This window comes from Callionymus lyra, chromosome 13 (assembly GCF_982586985.1).
Source record: "Callionymus lyra chromosome 13, fCalLyr1.hap1.1, whole genome shotgun sequence".
NCBI classification, from domain to species: Eukaryota; Metazoa; Chordata; class Actinopteri; order Syngnathiformes; family Callionymidae; genus Callionymus; species Callionymus lyra.
In genome coordinates, this window is record NC_141830.1 from 17,853,153 (window position 1) to 17,871,625 (window position 18,473).

The 18,473-nt window shown below is 37.7% G+C and overlaps 3 protein-coding genes across 3 annotated transcripts; 2 read left to right on the forward strand and 1 right to left on the reverse strand.

Annotated features, from left to right (window-relative positions):
• The first annotated feature begins 893 nt into the window (after positions 1–893).
• On the forward strand, positions 894–6,844 carry rpa2 (replication protein A2). The gene is made up of 9 exons (XM_087806103.1): positions 894–999; positions 1,149–1,234; positions 1,335–1,439; positions 2,652–2,765; positions 2,833–2,907; positions 4,167–4,283; positions 4,934–5,047; positions 5,190–5,284; positions 6,540–6,844. The coding sequence occupies exons 1-9, from the start codon at positions 987–989 to the stop codon at positions 6,625–6,627; spliced, it is 807 nt and encodes a 268-aa protein (XP_087662229.1). The 5' UTR covers positions 894–986; the 3' UTR covers positions 6,628–6,844.
• Positions 4,230–13,334, reverse strand: themis2 (thymocyte selection associated family member 2). Its single transcript, XM_087806102.1, has 7 exons — positions 13,225–13,334; positions 11,496–11,636; positions 11,006–11,431; positions 8,431–9,596; positions 7,370–7,478; positions 6,908–7,005; positions 4,230–4,358 (listed from the first exon to the last, which is right to left on the reverse strand). Exons 1-6 carry the CDS (start codon positions 13,325–13,327, stop codon positions 6,941–6,943), a joined length of 2,010 nt encoding a protein of 669 aa, XP_087662228.1. The 5' UTR covers positions 13,328–13,334; the 3' UTR covers positions 4,230–4,358; positions 6,908–6,940.
• Positions 13,335–14,309: 975 nt separating this feature from the next.
• ppp1r8b (protein phosphatase 1, regulatory subunit 8b) lies at positions 14,310–18,373 on the forward strand. The gene is made up of 7 exons (XM_087805581.1): positions 14,310–14,373; positions 14,985–15,045; positions 15,275–15,428; positions 15,545–15,762; positions 15,983–16,127; positions 17,432–17,496; positions 17,572–18,373. Exons 1-7 carry the CDS (start codon positions 14,321–14,323, stop codon positions 17,923–17,925), a joined length of 1,050 nt encoding a protein of 349 aa, XP_087661707.1. The 5' UTR covers positions 14,310–14,320; the 3' UTR covers positions 17,926–18,373.
• Positions 18,374–18,473: the final 100 nt, after the last annotated feature.

Below are 18,473 nucleotides of genomic sequence, written 5' to 3' on the forward strand. Positions count from 1 at the left end.
AAGGTTAAGATGGCTTCATAAGATAAGACGAGTCGTTGTTGTCAAAACAGACTTTTAGTTCTGAGGTTTAAGACATTCTACTATTATGACATAGTTAGCTTTAGGAGTGATGGTTGGATTAAGGTACATTTTTATTTTGTAAATAAAATAATTTAAAAAAAGAAGACATGCTTCAAATTTGAAAACCATCTTTGAAATACAAACTTCTAATTTTAAATACAAAATAAGTGATTGTCATAGTAATTGAATTTTTACATACAATTTTTTTAAGCATCAATGTAAAAACAGGAATGCAATAATGTGTATATAACGAACGTAACCGGTCAGTGTAATAAATTATTTTGGTAAAAAACGAATTTCCTTTTATAACGATAGCTTCAATTTAAGAAATATAAAATGTACTATTATAATTATGATTATTACTTTTGTTATTATCAATATTGTTATTATCATGGGTTATAGCGGCTTTAATCAATATTATTATTTTTTAAATTACAGCTTCAATTTAAGAAATATTTATTATTATTATAACCTTATTATTATTATTATTATAATAAATGTTTTTGTTTTATTATTATCGTTATTTGGATTTTAACGTTTCCGCAAATATACAAATTACGTGTTTCCTGTGACGCACATGCTATATTATTTCCCCCCCGTTTTGACTTTCAGGTACTATTGAAATACACAAATATTTAATTACTCGGCACCATTCGAGCTCAGTCTTAATCACAAACAATATATTCAACGAAACAGTCATTATACTTTTGACTTCCAGGCTCCAATCGAAAGACAGCAACCCTGCAAGGCAAACGAGAGGTAAAAATAGGCACATTTACATCAGCTTTCGCGGGACTTCTCGGTAACGCATGCGCACTTGCTTGGTACAGAGCGCGGGAGTTGTACACAAGGAAGCGTTGTTTGAGTTGCTGTCAACAAAACTTCAGCTCGTTGTTTAAAGCATTTTAAACACTTTCTGCAACAAAATGTGGAATCAGGGTGAGAATATGAACAGTTTATCGACACGGTTTAAGAGTGTCTAACGTGAGCACGTGTTTAGACATAGCTTTGATTTATCTCGTACAGTCGCTGATGAAAACGTATTTATATCTCTTTCTAAACGTGTTTTACTATTTTAAATTGAATAGGTGAAAACAGTATGGCAGGAGGTTACACTCAGTCCCCTGGAGGAGGCTTCGCGTCACCTGCCATGTCTCAAACGGAAAAGAAAGGGGTCTGTATGAAAAGTAACACACTCGTTTGTGTCACGTTTTGTTTTTTGGATTATATCTTAAATCTCATATCCGTATTTGTGCTCACTTTTCTTTTTGTAGCAAAGGACCAGAGCGACGCAGATCATCCCGTGCACGGTTTCACAGTTGATGACTGCAGTACATGCTGATGAAACTTTCAAAGTGGCAGATGTGGAAGTTTCTCAGGTGAGTAAGTGAAAGTAAATGGAGATGCAGGTACAAGAGAAAACCTTTAGGAGAAAACACAACAATAGTACATGTGTAGCTGCCCAGATCCATCGTGTTTCCTTTGTCTAGTTGTCCAGCAAGACATTCATCTTCAACCAAGACGGATATTCCATTTGAAACTTTTCCATTTTTCTCAAGTAGATTGTCTTTACTCCTTACTTGCCTGCATTTTTTCAACTGATGGGCGTTTATCTGATGACCAGAAACTGTTTCCTTCAACTGAGAAAAATCTCTAAACTTAGGAAAATGTTGTCGGAACATGATCTGGAGCTTGTAATCCATGCGTTTGTGTCTTCTCGTCTGGACTATTGCAACAGTTTGTTTTCATGTCTTAACAAGAAGGATCTGTCTCGCCTGCAGTTGATTCAGAACTCTGCAGCGAGAATTCTGACCCGCTCCAGTAGAAGAACTCACATTTCTCCAATCCTTAAAACTCTTCACTGGCTTCCAGTTTCTTTCAGGATCAACTCTAAAATTCTGGTTCTTACTTTCAGATCTATTCATTTTCAGACCTTCCATCAGTGATCTGATCCAGACTTACACCCCAGCTCGGTCTGTGGATCAGAATCTACTGATGGTTCCTCGCACACGGCTCAGGACCAGAGGAGATAAATCTTTTCAGGCTGTTGCTCCTAAGCTTTGGAACGATCTTCCTCTCTCTTTGCGCTTGATGGAGTCTACTGACTCCTTCAAGAAACATCTTAAGACGTTTTTATTTGTTCAGGCTTTTCCTTGATTTTCTGGAACTCCTGTTGTGTTATCAGTTTTATCTTTACCTTTAAAGTATAAACTTTATTGTATATTGTTTTGATTGTTTAAGCGCTTTGTGACCATGGTCTGGAAAAGCGCTATATAAATAAAAATTACTTACTTACTTACTTGTCTAGTTGTCCAGCAAAACATTTATCTTCAGCCAAGACGGATATTCCATTGGAAACTTTGCCAAGTAGATTCTCTTTACTCCTTACTTACCTGCACTTCAATTTCAACTGATGGGCGTTTATGTTTTAGATCAAATCCTCCTTCGTGTTTCAAACAGTGCTTCGGTTTGTAAACATTCACGACATGTGTCATCTTGTCTCGACCCAGAATTACAATTTGTTCCTTCAGATTTTCTAGCTTGCGTCATTTTCTAATACATCTGTAATAAAATATGAACTTGACTTTCAGGTAACGCTTGTTGGAATAATCAGGAGTACAGATAAATCCATGACCAACATCCAGTACAAAGTGGATGACATGACGTGTGCACCCATGGATGTTAAGTTGTGGGTGGATTCGGAGGTCAGTTCTTTGTAGTCGTTTTTGTGACAGAAAGTTTTGGTTCTGACTTTGACCCTGGTTTGCACAGGAACCCAACTTCGACAATATCGTCTTGCCTCCAGGCACTTATGTGAAAGTCGCTGGCAACCTGCGATCATTTCAGGTAAGAGAGATGATTTATTTGGACAATAAAAGCCAAAACTGCATTTATATTTAGTGAAAACTATATAATTGAGTTCTGCACAGTAGGTTTGGAGTTACAGAAACGTATTAATTCATGTGGTAACAAGTGCTGTAACTAATTACTTTTTCAAAAACCTTAACGTGTTTATCATTGCTGTGATTAAATTCAATTAGCTCACTTGGCAAAGCAACATGCTTCGAAACACAAATCCTCTGGTTTATATATTTTAATTATGTGCTATTCATATTCTTACATGATGATCAATTGATATGACTGAATGTTATATCTCCTTTTAAAACCATGTGTCAAACGTTACAATTGATGCTACACGTGTATCCGAAGCTTCAAAAAAGGCGGTTAACCGGATAAAAAAAGGATATTTATTTTCTCCCATGTGCCTTCTTTCTATCGCAGTTGCGTCATCTAACCGCTAGAGGGCGCTGTCTCATTTCAAATACCTCTGACCCTTATTCCTTCCAGCTCCTCCAAAAGTATTCTTGTAGGCCTATATCAAATAGTTAATTAATTATAGCCAGCATTTATGACAAAACTTAATTTAATGTTTTTGGGACAATACAGCAAACTTGAAATCCTTACATTTTCTCAAAACTTGACAGTGTGCATTTAAAATTAAGTCTGTATTCTTGTACATCTGTCAAAATGTTGGTAAACTATAACTATAAATATATGTTTTGTAATTAATAAACACTTTAGACCCTGTATGTTACGAGTAACTTAAAGTACCCGTAATTTATTCACTTTTGAAAGAAGTAACTGTTAACTAACTTAAGTAACAACACTTGCCCAACACTGCACAGGATAAACCCAGCAAAATAAACGTACTTGTACCTAAATAAAGTCCAAAGTTTAATAAAACAAAAACAAAGCACATATGTGACCATCATTTATGAAATCTTATAAACGAATGTATTTAAAATTAAGAAAAATAAATTAAAAAACAAAAATGAAGACAGCTTTCTTCAAGACAAGCTTTTGTCATTGGAAAAAAACCTTTTTCTTGTTTCCCATATTCAGGCTCTTTTATTTTTAGCGACGGCCCTTCACGCGTCAAATTATATCATGTTTGCCCCTGAGAGAAATGAATTGCTCACCAAAATGTCGTGCTTAAAACTTGTATCACTGTAATTAAACAGAAAACTCCAGTGTCTATATTTTAGTCTAAAGTTCCATTTGAAAAACCGAGATGAGAATTGTTTTTTATTTTTCCGCTCCTGCAGAATCACAGGTCTGTGGTGGCGTTCAGCATTCGTCCTCTCGAAGACATGAATGAAATCACCTCGCACATGTTGGAGGTGGTCCAGGCCCACATGGCACTCGGCAAAACACAAACCATGGTAAGCAAGAGTTTCTTCTCGGGTACTGACAGGTGCTGATCTCAATGGCAGGAAGTGGGGAAGATTCAGCACTTCCTGTGCAGAAGAAATTGCAAATGAATCTTTTCAGTCCCTAATAGGTTTTCATAGTTTGTTCCGTTTGCAGAGGAGGTTTATTTTTTTCCAGACTAGAAATTTGTATTCACACTATTCAAGGACAGAAATGAGTCATAGAGTGAATTAAACGAAGCTGAGCTTCTGTCGAAACGGGTGCTCAACAAAGACTTGTATATTTTATATTTGAACACCTTGTTAGTTTCATAATTTATCATCATAGAAGTGATCAGGACTTAAGGAAACGGTGCCACAAGCACCAATCATGTGTTAGAATATACTGTAGATCTAGATCTTCTTGAATAAACCCTCGGATATGAATGCATCATGAAATCAATTAGTGTCGCATTTAATTTTTCTTTCTCCAACTACCATTAATATATTTATGACCCAAATTTGAATGAGTTTAGTTGGGATGACGGGCCTCATACAACTGATGATTTCTTATAAGTTAATGAAAATGGATATTTGCAGATATATTGGTGTCTGGCTAGCTTTTCATTCACGATGAAACTAAGATGAACGAGGATCATGAGGGTTCATGTTGTTTCTTTCAGACTTCAGCAGGAGGAGGAATGAACAGCAGCATCATGACGCGGCCTGGGGTGGACAAAGGCTACTCGGGCGCGAGTGACATGACGAACAATGGCTTGAGCGCAAATCAGAACCAGGTATGGTTCTAATCTTAAATTCTCAGGAGGAAACGGTCTAATTTACTCATCTACGTTTTTGTCAAAATGGATGGATTCTGGTCCTTCAGGACATCTAGACACTTGTTGATCATGTGTTACCATTTATTATCTTCTGCTGAAGGTGTTGAGCTTGATACGGGCGTGTCCGGATGCTCGAGGCATCAGCATCCAGGAGCTGAAGCAGCGGCTCGGTGCGATGAGCATGCCTGTGATCAAGTGAGTCTTTCACTTTCGCTCATAATAGCTTGAGCTGATGTTTCACCGACTTATTGTCTTAAAGACTCTTAAACCACACAACGAAATGCCTTGAAAATGTACATGTATAGTCTATTGACCTCAAAGGTTTTAGGGGATAAATTGGGTCCAATTTCAATTAAACTATATGTAATATTTATTGAATGAGGATGAGTTCCATAAATTCCTTTCTCTTCAGAGAAGAGAGTAACTCAGCTAATATTTATGTACTTATACTATTGAGTAATTTCTTCTTAGATTTACAAATGTATTTAAATTGGTTTTATGAATCATGAACACAAATTCATGTACAATTTGACAATTTTTTTTAATTTAGCGGCTTAAATGGCAATACACTCCCCTGTCCCTTTAGTTTCTTGTGACAAAGTGACAGTTTTGTCTCTATTGCAGTTGTTACGGGACACATCAGATCACAGTTATAATTCCACTTGACTTTTTGATTTTTTTTTTTTTTTTTTAAACCCTGACATGGCACTACTGCATGTCTGTTATTAAAAAATATTTTCTCCTCAAAAATAATAATTTGAATATTTAACAAACTGTGTCATAAGTGAAATGTTTATTTACTGCTTTTTTATTAAGCCCTTCATTAATTAAATATTTCAAGAAAGGCTTTTTGAAACGTCTAAATCTGTGACTATTAAGCAACTTAAGTTCCCCTTTTTTACCTTCACAATCTTCTGCATCTGTTAGCACTTCCACGTCATCGACAAATGTATGTCTTTTTTTCTAGGAATTGTCTAGACGCTAACTTCCACTTTTTCATGAAACTCGTTTCACAAAAATCGGGTGAATTTATTTCTTTATAATTTTTAGGGACTTTTCCCCCCAAACAACTTATGATACATAACTTTTGAATAATGGTTTTAAGTGAGAAAGAATCGGAAGTGAAAAGATAGAAAGTAGTGAATTGTTGATATTGTTTTACTTTACTAAAAAAAAGATTGTTTATTCTAATTAATTGTTTAATTTTCTGCCAATGACACCCCTATGGGTGAGGGGGGGAGTTTGAGCGTCCTCCAGTGAGAGGCGGGGACAGCCTGAGTAGGTCGCTAGTCTGTCGTTCTCAGCCAACATCTGTATGTATTTGGACTGTAGGAGGAAACCTGACCAAAAAAAACAGTTATTCTAATTTTTAAATTTAACAGTAGAAGTAATAAAACGCCACTTGTTTACTTTTATTACCGATGACTAATCTAATCTTTTTCTCTCCCAGACAAGCAGTGGAGTTTCTGAGCAACGAAGGCCACATCTTTTCCACCATCGACGAAGACCACTTCAAGTCTACAGATGGTGACGATTAAATGTCGACTGTCTTTCTGGTATCGACTAAAATTCTGACTATAAAAGGCACTAAAATCTTTGTTGAATTGTGACACATTTAGTTCCCATAAAGGTGCCCAAAATATTCATCAGTGACTTCTGTTTTTTTTTCTTCTTACATCCGCTCTTATTATTCAGCATAACTATTCAACTTAATTGTTTGTCTGTCTTTGGAAATAAACCGAAAAATACATCTAACATTTGTCTCAAATTGTATTTTTTTAACCTTTATTGAAAGGACAAGGTTAAAGTTTATCATACATTCATGCTGGATGGTGCATCGACGTCTCATCATCACACGACTTCATCCACCGTTTCATAATCATGGTCGTTGTCCTCATCAGAAGGTGGCGGTGGCGCTGCACAGAAGACGACACTGACGTGACTATACACTGACTAGTTAAAACCAGGTTCTTTAAATTGGCACGTGTTCGATAGTGTGTTCGTGTTCAGACAAATTGTGTCGACTTCAACCAAACATGAGGCCAAAAGCTTTCAACACTTTTGGTCACAATTAAAACTTTATATTTGCCAAGTGGACTTTAAAAGTGACATTCCTTTTGTTCAGCTTGAGTTAAATACACACCGGGTCTAAAATATACTATATTTAATGAGAGAATACATATAAAAAATAATAGATTAAACCCTGAAAACGATAAGTATAATAATAAATACTAGTAATATTGAGCACACGTAATAATATTTCAAGGGGGAAAGTCTCACCTGGTTTTGAACTGAAATTGATCTTTTGCACATCCATGTTTGGCTGAGCTTTGTCGATCTGTGGTCTCGATTTCCTACGAGGGACCGGAGGTTGTCTTTTCTCCACATCCTGAAAAGCAGACTTCACTGGTTAACTGCTGGCGAAGTGTATAATACGAGCTGTTACACTGGTGGTTTACATCTATGGGCTTGATTATAAAAGATCCTGTTATCATAGTAGGCTCTAGTTTTGTTAGCTTTTTATGCTAGTTTAAAAAAAGTTTAAAAAATCAAATGTTCCTGCATTAGGTGAACAGATGTTGTCTTGTCAGTGTTAACTAGCAAAGAAATTTAAAATCTCTCCAAAATGTGTTTCTATACATTATTGTCCAAATGACTTTGGAATGGGTGTGTAAATGAGTACTTTTCTAAATCCAGATGGATCAACAAGAAACACCAAAATAAATCACATGTTCATGTTGTTATCAGCAATTCCTGACATATATTAATTTTTGACTCACAGTTCAAATGTATAAAAATGATTTCTGGACTATTTGTTTAATACAATGATGGGGCTCTTCTTCAGATCTTTTTCAAGTGCACGCTCTAGCAGGAAGTGCGAGGAAGTGCGAGTTTTTATTAAGCGGACGCCGTCATTGTAAATCTTGGGCATCCACTTTAAATAAGGAATCGCTTTAAGATAGAGCTGAGAGACTCTGAGCTTGCGCTAAAAAAAAAAACGTATTTAAGTTTTTTTCTGGAAATTCCTCATGTCGAGGCTTTAATACCAAAAGACCATGGAGTTCTTAGGATATAATTTTGGACGAAGATGAAGACAATTTAGCTCCAGTCGCTTCATTAAGATGGAAATACATTAATGTCTATGAACAGATTATTCTGAAAATAATAATAATCCTAAATCGACATAAGGGTGAGTAGAAAATGGGTGACATTTTTCAAATGATGGCTCTATGACCAGGGCCTTGGTCCAACAATGGCCCCTGGGTCAGAATTTGAACATGCCTGCTGAAGAAAATGGCAGGTCTGTGATACATTTTTTTGCGAGAATTCTGTTTGCTTACCAGGGGTGATTCATCAGAGTTTATGTTCAGAAACTGGATCTCCGGGGTGGGGAGGCTCTCTGATTTGTCTTTGCTTCCATCCACCTTCGTCAAGCTCTTATTCGTCGGAAGTGTTTTGCGAGTTGATCTCTTCGGCGGTCGAGGTGGAGGAGGGTTCTCCACGCCTTTCTGTTTGTTGAACTCGGAGACGAAGGCCTCAGTGACCTCGGTGACCGTGTCCACCTGGTGCTGTTGCAGGCCTTCACGCGGCGACGGCAGCGGGAGATTCGTGAGGGAACAGGACAGCGAGAGCCTCTGGACTGGGATTTCAAATCTATTCTCTGGTGTGTGTAGAAAACTGGCCTTGATCGTGGGCTCCAGGAGTGCACCTTCTACTCTAATAAGCGAGCCCACAGTTAGCGGATCTTCTTTCTGTTTAGCATCACGAGTCACCACTTTCAGGTCTATAGGTGCAGAAAATTGCATGCCCAAATCTTTGAGGCTGTACTTCTTATTGTCTCTCAGCAGCTCCACAAAATGTCCCTGCATCGACAACGGCAGAAGAACTTCCTGGCTCAGACCTCCGGGTTCATCTTCATCATCATCATCATCATCTCCATCCCCTTGAAGGCGACGACAGGCCAGAACCGAAACTAGTTGTTTCGCTGCTGGATCATGACCGGAAGGAAGCTCTACAGTTCTGCGACCAACGACCTCCAACTCCTCACCGACAGTCAGAGCAGGTAGACCTTCATCCTGCTCCTCCTCCTGGTTACCCGTCACACTGACTCTCAGGCCTGCCACTTGGTAGGAGGCAGCGTATACCTCGAACACCGACCTAAACTCCCTCGGCCTTCTTCGGAACTTTCCACCATAGTGCTGAGAGACGAGGAAGTACTTCGTCCTCCGGCTCTTCACGGTGGACATCAGAACCATCTGTGAGATTCCTTTCTCGTGGAAAACCAGCTGCTGAGGCTTCTTCAGCAGAGGCAGCCAGGTGCTCTTGAGCAAAGGGCAGAGACAGATCTTGTCCAGGATCATCACCACTGCAGGGAAGCACTCGCCCGGTTGAGACCACATGTCGGTGAGACTGAGCGGAACTTCGAACTTCAAATCTTTGGAGACGTTGGTGACGTCAATCACATCCACATCGAGGTTGGAACAAAACTTCATGATGTCTTTTCTCACTGAATAGGGAAGACGGACAAGTGTTATGAACATAGTTTTAAATGTTTCAAACGTCCCAAAATCCTAATTCATTTTATTATTATTAGATACTCTTGTATGGGGTGATGAACCTTCATGAAGCAGTGTCATTATTTTCAGAGCCCACTAGATGGCGGTCCCTGCACTGTTTTCCTTTGTTTTGAACTGTTAGTGAAACCCGTCATTTTTTTTATAGTGATGGCGCCACCTACTGACCTCTAAACAACATTACACTAATTCATGAAGCTTCATTAGACCATTGCTGTGTCTCAAATCGCATACTTGATTTACTGGAACTCCTGTTGTGTAATCAGTTTTATCTTGCCCTTTAAAGTATATACTTTATTGAATATTGTTTTGATTGTTTAAGCACTTTGTGACCCTGGTCTGGAAAAGCGCTATACAAATAAAAATTACTTACTTACTTACTTACTTCTCTTAGTATACTAGAAGTTATTATGCATCAGGATAGTGTACATACTAACTAGTACGCAAATTCTCCACAGATAGTATGTCTCAAATCAAACTCTGCTGCTACACACTAACAGGAAATGACGCGAAAGCTTCTTCTTCTACTTCTATTTAACGATGGTTGCAACCAGCTGTTGGAACAGTAGCGACACCTGCTGGCAGCACGTTTGGTAAGTTTGGAAAAAGAAATAAAGAAAAAAATATGATAATCTAAATATTCGCAAGATATTTATGCCGGTATCAGCACTGAAGACGTCTCATCCTTCTACTGCTGCTAAAAATGCACCTGTAAGTATATGCATATATATATATATATGTATATATATGACGTAACTTCCGTTTACAACGTCACTAAGCTGGAGCTGTTTAGGGTGGTTAGTGTCCATCGAACCATACTCAGTTTTGTGGGCCTTTCAGTACACCAATTTAGTGTGCATGGCGCACTAAATTCCGCATACTAAGAATTGAGACGCACTTACGCACTAAAAATACTAACTTTGAGTACGCAAGTATGCAATTTGAGACACAGCACATCACTATACTATCTGTTTTTTTGAAGGTTACGTTTCATTTCTTATAAAAGATTCATCATCGATGAACATCCTTCCTGTTCTGGCTTAACAAAGATACAGGATGACATCAATCAAAACTTAAGTGTGCAAGTTTCTATACAGTTTTTAAAATTATTAAGAAAGTTCTGGAAGATTTATTATTCAGTGGCGGCGGGGGAGTGTATGGACGTTTTATTCATCAAATGTTAGTCAGTTTCCCCTCAAGTTACATTGAAAACCAAAATGTCTGAATTCATTCTAAAACTGTGGTTAGTGTGATGAGAAACAAAAAAAGGAAGTATTGCTGTACTTGAAAAAAACACACCGTGGCTTTTTAAGTTAAATATTATAAGACAGCGATCGCTTACTGTCCATGATGGCGTGGATCTCGTATATGGGACTGAGAATCACGCAGCGGTCGCACATGCTGGTGTTGATGAAGCGAAACCTCTGACAGCACAGATGCGGAGACGACACGATCTCCATCAGCGTGAAACACTCCTGGCCCTCCTGCACGTGGAACTCCCCGCGGGTGGACAGGGGGAGGCAGACTTCAGCCGAGGCCTCCAGGGTACCTTGAATGTGGCAGCGGAGGTGGTCCTCCTCGCCCTCCCGCGACTCCACGCAGATCATGGTCAAGGCTCTGCCGGCTCCCAGCGTGAGGGTACCAAGGGTCAACTTGGCTTGGAGGGTGAAAGTGAAGGGGAGGGAGGAGTCCAGGCACACGGGCCTCATCCTAACCATCTCCTCGATGCTGCTGTAAGCCATGTCTTCTGGTATGACTTTAAACAAACCTGACGACGAAGAATTATACATCTACAATATGAACTTCTCTGACCCAAATCATGTGACACAAACCTTTGTGGTTGATCTGCAGCTCGAACTTCTCATGGCTGCTGATGTCCTCACAGCAAACTGACAACAGCTCTAAGTTAGTGATCTTGAACAAATCGCCGGTGGAGAAGCAGACTTCACTCCCAGATAGCTCATAGACCGACCCTGCAGACAAGAGCGATGGGAAAGCTCTTATTTTAACGTGATTTCTCGTGTTGTATTTACATATACTGAAAAGATGGATATTTTTGCTTGAGCCTTGGTCAGTTTGTGGCTCTCTAGTAAAATGTACAAAGATCTGGAGACACATATACTGTCAAGAAACATCTCAAGACATTTTTATTTGTTCAGGCTTTTCCTTGATTCTTTGGGAATCCTGTGTTGTTCTCTGTGTTATCTTGACCTTTTAAGTATATATTTTATTGGGTATTGTTTTGATTGTTTAAGTGCTTTGTGACCCTGGTCTGGAAATGTGCTAAAAAAAATACTAATTATTTACTTACTTACTTACTTTGAGAAGCTCAAGCTAATATAAATCCATATTATTTTCCTCACTATCTGATCTAAAGCAACGTTTTATATTATTCTGTCTTTAATTTCATGTCTATAAGTCATGTATGAGTCCAGCAATGCCTGAATGAGTCCAGCTTCAGCCCAGTGTTAGTGTGTTTTGGTGTCACTATTTATTCATGGATTTATATAAACAAAAGTATTTTGAAGGTTCTGTTTAAACGGAAGGGGATTTAATATAGTTTTTTTTTTTCTCATTTTATTTTATTTTTACTGCAATGTTATTTAGTAATGCTTCTTATGACTACTATCTCTGTTTTTATGTTTATGTTTTAATTTATTGCTCTCCTTTTCTTTTCAATGTATCACAAACTCCTGTTATGTTATCAGCTTTATCTTGCATTTTAAAGTATATACTTTATTGAATATTGTTTTGATTGTTTAAGCGCTTTGAGACCCTGGTCTGGAAAAGCGCTATACAAATAAAAATTACTTACTTACTTACTTACTTGTGTATGCCACACAAATGGTTTACAATCATTTTCTTTACTTCTAAAAAATTAAAATAATTCATTTATTTCATTCTCAATTCACTTTTAAGAACCCGATTCTTTCAATGTATAAATAAATTGACCATCTATGACTTTCTAAATTAAATATATATATTTTTTTAAATGGATAGAAATTCTGTTGTTTGATGAAACAAAACAATTCTTCAATTACCCTAATAACCAATAAAGTTTAAATATATTTAATCTGAACTACCTTTTATTTTTACAAGTCCATCAACCCGATTCAAATCTTAAAATGTTTTATTTTGTTATATTGGAAAAAAAAGCATCTACATTGAGATTTTGTCCCTTTTTTGCACTATACTACATGGCTCCTCAAAATTTGATTTTAATTAATTTACTATATTTTAAATTTTTCCCCCAACAACTTTGCCTTTAGTGGAGTAGACAGGTACATTTTTGTACGTTTAACATCTATTCCCTTTAGAAGCGAGTAATCTTTTGTACTTAGTGCCTGTTTATCCAAAGAAAACGTTTTATTTTTATAACTTCATTTTTTTTACGTTGAAGCGTTCATCTTACCTTTTTTTTCTTTGACATTTGTTTAACTGTAAATAGCTTTTTTGTTTACTTCTATTAATTCCACTTTTATACCGTCTAATTATTAACATATTTGCCCATAGATTTAATTACTTAATGTGATGTTTTGATTTTAAAAGGATTTGTCCTACCTTGGAAATAGACTCCAGAGCAAACTTTGAGAATTTTTGGCAAACTGCTTTTGTCTAAAAAAGCTACAAATTGTTGCAGCGGCAGAGATGTCAGAGACGCCATCGCTACTGTGAGAATGCTCTCAAACTAAACTGAAGTCGATGATGCATGAAGGAGCCGAGCGAGAAACCACATCAACAGAAAGAGGAAGTAAGAAAAAGTGTCAAAATGTCTATGCTTGAGTAACATATAATAAATGGTAACATATTGAAATTTGTCAAGTGAGCATATTTTAATTTTCATATAGAAATGTCTATGTCTAAATGTCTATGCTTGAGTAACATATAATAAATGGTAACATATTGAAATTTGTCAAGTGAGCATATTTTAATTTTCATATAGATGAAATATGAACAGAGAGCAGGGAAATCATTGAAACAAACACCAACCTTCTGGCCATAGAAGAAAAAACATAATAAAACTTACTGCCTTGTCTTTAACCCTGTGGTGTATTTTTGACAGTTATTTGCTAGTTGTTCGATACACAAGCTTTTTGATTTAAATTTTAGTTATTTTTTTTAAATATATACATTTTTCACCCAGAGACAACACAAGTGATACCACAAACACATTTTTTTTATGGCCTCAGGGTCACCTTGACACTGAGATAACTCAAGGGTAAAATAAAAACATTGGGATCACCTGCTTTTAAAAAGTAACCGCTGCACTTCCATTTAATTGTTATAATAATAAATGTTATTTAAAAGCACCTTTCAAGAGACTCAAAGTCGCTTCACAGCAAAATCACATAATACAATAAAATCACACAATACAATAAAACCAGGAGGTGGAGGATTAAAATAACATAATAAAACAAAGTGCAACATGTGGGTTTTGAGTTCATTTTAAATACATTTTAATAATAATATATATATATATTTTTTAATCCAGTAAATGACACATGTACTTAAACAACTAATGCAGGTTTATAGCATAGTAATGACAACAATTTCATTTATTTCACTCTCAGAGCTCTCAGTGAAAAAACTACAATTCCCAGGAAAGATAACCCACTTTTCCCAGCAAGCACCGCGGCGCAGGACCGACGATGGAAAAATGGCGACTAAAACAAGCAAAGAGAGCGCTCCTCCTTTTGATTGTCCATCGTGGTGGGTGAAAACTTCATTCAAAGTACTTCCACAAGCTCTCATCGCTCCTTTATTTGCAACCTCTGGAAGTGCGAAGGGGTTTGGTTTGTGCAGAACAATCGAAGAAGATGCTAATGTTGTGTGTATGTAACGTTGTGCTGCTTCTCTTAGCATCATGCTCGTCAGCAGGCAGGCTAACCGCTCATGTTGTCACTATATTCATAGATACATTTTTATTCACATTCACTTTTGCGAGACACTTAAAGTGTAAAGTGAATATTTTTTTTATACCACCCGGGACCAATTGTTGCAGTTTTAATGTGCATTGCATTGTGGTTTGACCTGAATAACTTTGAATGACGTGTTTCTATAAGAACCTGAGCTACATATTGGAGGGTTTGTAATGGTTACAGATCCATTAATGTAGATATTTGTGTACAATTTTCAAGATAAATAGATTTAAATTACACTGGTGTCTATCTTTTATCAGAATATAGTGTTGTTATTTAGATTTATTGCACGATTAAATCTGAAACACACTTGCAGGTTACTGCAGATATCTAGGATGCTGCAAAAATAGAGATGCCAAATGAATCTGCTTATCTTGTGTTTACGTGTGATTCTCCCGCCAGGGCAGGGAAGCCACCGGCGGGGCTCCATCTAGACGTGATGAAGGGAGACAAACTTGTCGAGGTATGGGATTCACTGTATCACCATAACTTGCAAAACTGCACCAGATACAAGCCTGACTGTCTCTGTGACTTTGTGGCTTTTAAATGGTGCGACATCAACTTCAGCCCTGAAATTTAAGCTCGTCCGTGAAGAGCGGCACCGGCGAGTTATGGCTCAGAGGCACAAAGATCGGCTCCTGTAACGTCAAATAATGATCCATCGTCGTTTTTTTCTTCTTCTTGTTGTGCAGAAACTGATCATAGATGAAAAGAAGTATTATCTGTTCGGGAGGAATCCAGATTGGTGCGACTTCACCATCGACCATCAGTCGTGTTCCCGTGTCCACTCTGCTTTGGTTTATCATAAACACCTAAAAAGAGTCTTTCTCATAGATCTCAACAGCAGTAAGTAGTTTTGACCTTCATCGATATATTGAATCCATTTTGCATTTGTGTCGTTAAAATTAAGTCCGAATTAGAATAGGTCTAATTGGAACTGATGCATCTGTGTCTTAATTCAGCACATGGGACTTTTCTCGGCCACATCCGCCTGGAAGCTCACAAACCTCAGCAGGTCCCTATAGACTCCACAATATCATTCGGTGCTTCTACGCGGACCTACACCATCAGAGAAAAACCTCAAGCACAAGGAGCCGCTGGCACTGGCGAGAACAAGGCTGGAGATGATGAGGACATGAAAGGACTGCTGGGACTTCCAGAGGAGGAGACGGAGCTGGAGGTAAATGAATGCCTTCCCTTTAATGTCAAGATAATGCACAAATATTAATGGATCTAATTTTAAAACGGGGATCATAATATTTCGGATGATTTGTCACTTTTTATATAAAAAGTAGATTAGATTTAGTATTTTATTTTATTGTAATGTAATGAATTGTACATTTAATTTTGTTTTATTTAAAGTTGTGGTTTCAGAATGGTGTTGTTTTGATGTCTTGCAGAACCTTACAGAATTCAACACCGCTCACAACAAACGCATCTCCCTGCTCACCATTGAGGAGGGTAACCTGGAGATCCAGAGGCCGAAGAGGAAACGAAGAAGCTCCAGAGTCACTTTTAATGAGGACGACTGTATTATAAACCCAGGTAACACCCAAAGAGGCACTGAACGACACACAATATAAAAAAATACAGAGATAAGTAGAGATTTAATTTATAAGCTTTATCAAGTTGAAGTCCACTTGGGTTAAAACATTTCATGCTCTGTCTAATACGATCATAAAATCATTTACATTATCTTAAGAAAAATGGGATTCCTAATCTAAATATTACCTTTTTAACTATAAAAGAGTGCATTTCCGGACGAAAATGCAGTGTACAATTGGTAGTACCAGAAGTAGTAGTAGGTGAATTAGTAGTGGAATTGGTAGAAGTGGAAGTAGTAGTGGAATTGGTAGAAGTGGAAGTAGTAGTGGAATTGGTAGAAGTGGAAGTAGTAGTAGTGGAATTAGTAGTATTGGAAGTATTAGTGGAAGTAGTTGTGGAATTAGTAGTAATAGTGGAAGTAGTAGAATAAAATTGGTAGTTGTGGAAGTAGTAGTGGAATTAGTAGTTGTGGGAGTAGTAGTGAATGTAGTAGTGAATGTAGTAGTAGTGGAAGTAGTAGTGGTAGTAGTAGTGGAAGTAGTAGTAGTGGAAGTAGTAGTGGAAATTAGTAGTAGTGGAACTAGTAGTAGTCGAAGTAGTAGTGGAAGTAGTAGTAGTGGAAGTAGTAGTAGGTTACAGTGGAAGGAGTTGAAAGTTGAGTTGAAGAGTTTCCCCATTGAAATGAACGGGGGGAAAAGGATAGAAAAAGAGGAATAAAATAAAGAATGGAAGAGATAAAAGAGAGCTAGAACATAGCCTGAAAGATGGGAACGAGCTGAATTGATAAAAGTTTGAACAGTTCAAATCGGATTTGTGGAAGTAGAAGCGGAACAAAGTTTAGGTCAAAAGAAGTAAGAGGAAAAGTAGAATAAAGAGAAACAGGAATTCAATTGTGTGAATGCTTCCCAGCATAAAACTACATTATTTGGCCTCATCCTAGAAACCAATGGAAACAAAGAACTATAGATGCTCTCTCTAACTATTTAACATGTCATTTCAACTGTTTCTAATATGATCTTATTATTAAATATGTCCTTTTGATCTACTTTGATGGATCAAAGTAGATGTCGACACAAAACTCTTTTTGAAGCTATTTAAACTAGTATGGAATTGAATTTGCTTTTGCTAACCAAGGTTGCAAGATTTAACTAAATCAAATCCATTCAAAAAGTCAGAAGTATTTTTGGTCATAGATGAAAGTTTCATGTAGGAATTGAAGGCAAATATAATCTAACTTCAATGTGAACCAACTTGATGTTCAGGTATGTTTTGACTCATCATTTTGTCGCTCCTGTTGTCCTCAGAGGACATCGACCCGTCTGTGGGCCGATTCAGAAACATGGTGCAGACAGCTGTCGTTCCAATGAAGGTAATTCTTCATAAAACTAACCCTAACTCATCATTTGTAAAAGGATCTGAAGATAAAAGCTTTCTCGTGTTTCAGAAACGAAGGTCTGACGGTCACAACACCCTCGGCCTGGACGACGTGATGTCCAAGCGCGTGCACGGCTACGGTTACAGCGGTGGTCTATACGGAGACCTGCCCCCCACCAGCCACGAGAATCAGCCCACCGGGGCTCCAGGAGGGGCCTCCATGCAGGGCGGCCTCCCGCTTCCTTTCCCCAACCCTGCCCCGGAAGTGGACTTGGCACCGGAGGCGCCGCAACCTCCCGTCACCCTCAACCCGACTCCCGTCACCGCCCCGTATTTACCGGAGAACCACAACGAGCCCCGCAAAAAGAAATACGCCAAAGAGGCGTGGCCAGGAAAGAAGCCCACCCCTTCACTACTCCTCTAACAAGGTCGTCGAAACTTCTGACTCGGGTTTCCATCAGGGACTGTGGCCTGGCAGAGGTGGAGACACTGTGTTTTGTTTTTTTTACATTTGTTTTTTGCTTGTTTGTTACTTGTATTGTTCACCCCCGATCTTCTGTCCTTTTTATTAACGAACACGTCCATTTCGCAAATTACTCTTAAAAAGGGGCATCAAATGTTACTTCGGCACAAATCAGAAGGTGGCTTCTTTTATTATTAAACATTTTCCACAACTTCCTTTTCTATTAAATACAAGTAAATCTGTTTAAAATAAATTGTGAGACGTCAGTTGCTGATATTTTAATAACCTGATTCGATGACGTTTCTACTTCATTCCGACTTCTTTGTAAATGGAAGCCTGGTGCTGTTTAAACGTAAATAAGAAAGTGACTCCATATATTGAAAAATAAAAACATATTCTTCTTGTTCAACCTAAATGTGGTAATGCTCCTACAAACGAAAGCTGTCCGGATATATTTGTTGTATTTTTTTTTTTTACTTACAAACGTTAACTATAAAAATACATGGTTT

Excerpts from the sequence above, each read along its gene's own strand:
- rpa2 (XM_087806103.1), top strand. Across the intron at positions 2,766-2,832 it reads AGTTGTGGGTGGATTCGGAG|GAACCCAACTTCGACAATAT; the intron begins GTCAGTTCTTTG and ends TGGTTTGCACAG. Across the intron at positions 2,908-4,166 it reads GCAACCTGCGATCATTTCAG|AATCACAGGTCTGTGGTGGC; the intron begins GTAAGAGAGATG and ends CCGCTCCTGCAG.
- themis2 (XM_087806102.1), bottom strand. The coding sequence starts at position 13,327 with ATGGCGTCTCTGACATCTCTGCCGCTGCAACAATTTGTAGCTTTTTTA. Across the intron at positions 11,432-11,495 it reads GCTGCAGATCAACCACAAAG|GTTTGTTTAAAGTCATACCA; the intron begins GTTTGTGTCACA and ends CTTCGTCGTCAG. Across the intron at positions 9,597-11,005 it reads GATCCACGCCATCATGGACA|TGAGAAAAGACATCATGAAG; the intron begins GTAAGCGATCGC and ends TTCCCTATTCAG.
- ppp1r8b (XM_087805581.1), top strand. The coding sequence starts at position 14,321 with ATGGCGACTAAAACAAGCAAAGAGAGCGCTCCTCCTTTTGATTGTCCA. Across the intron at positions 15,763-15,982 it reads AGGAGGAGACGGAGCTGGAG|AACCTTACAGAATTCAACAC; the intron begins GTAAATGAATGC and ends GATGTCTTGCAG. Across the intron at positions 16,128-17,431 it reads CGACTGTATTATAAACCCAG|AGGACATCGACCCGTCTGTG; the intron begins GTAACACCCAAA and ends TGTTGTCCTCAG.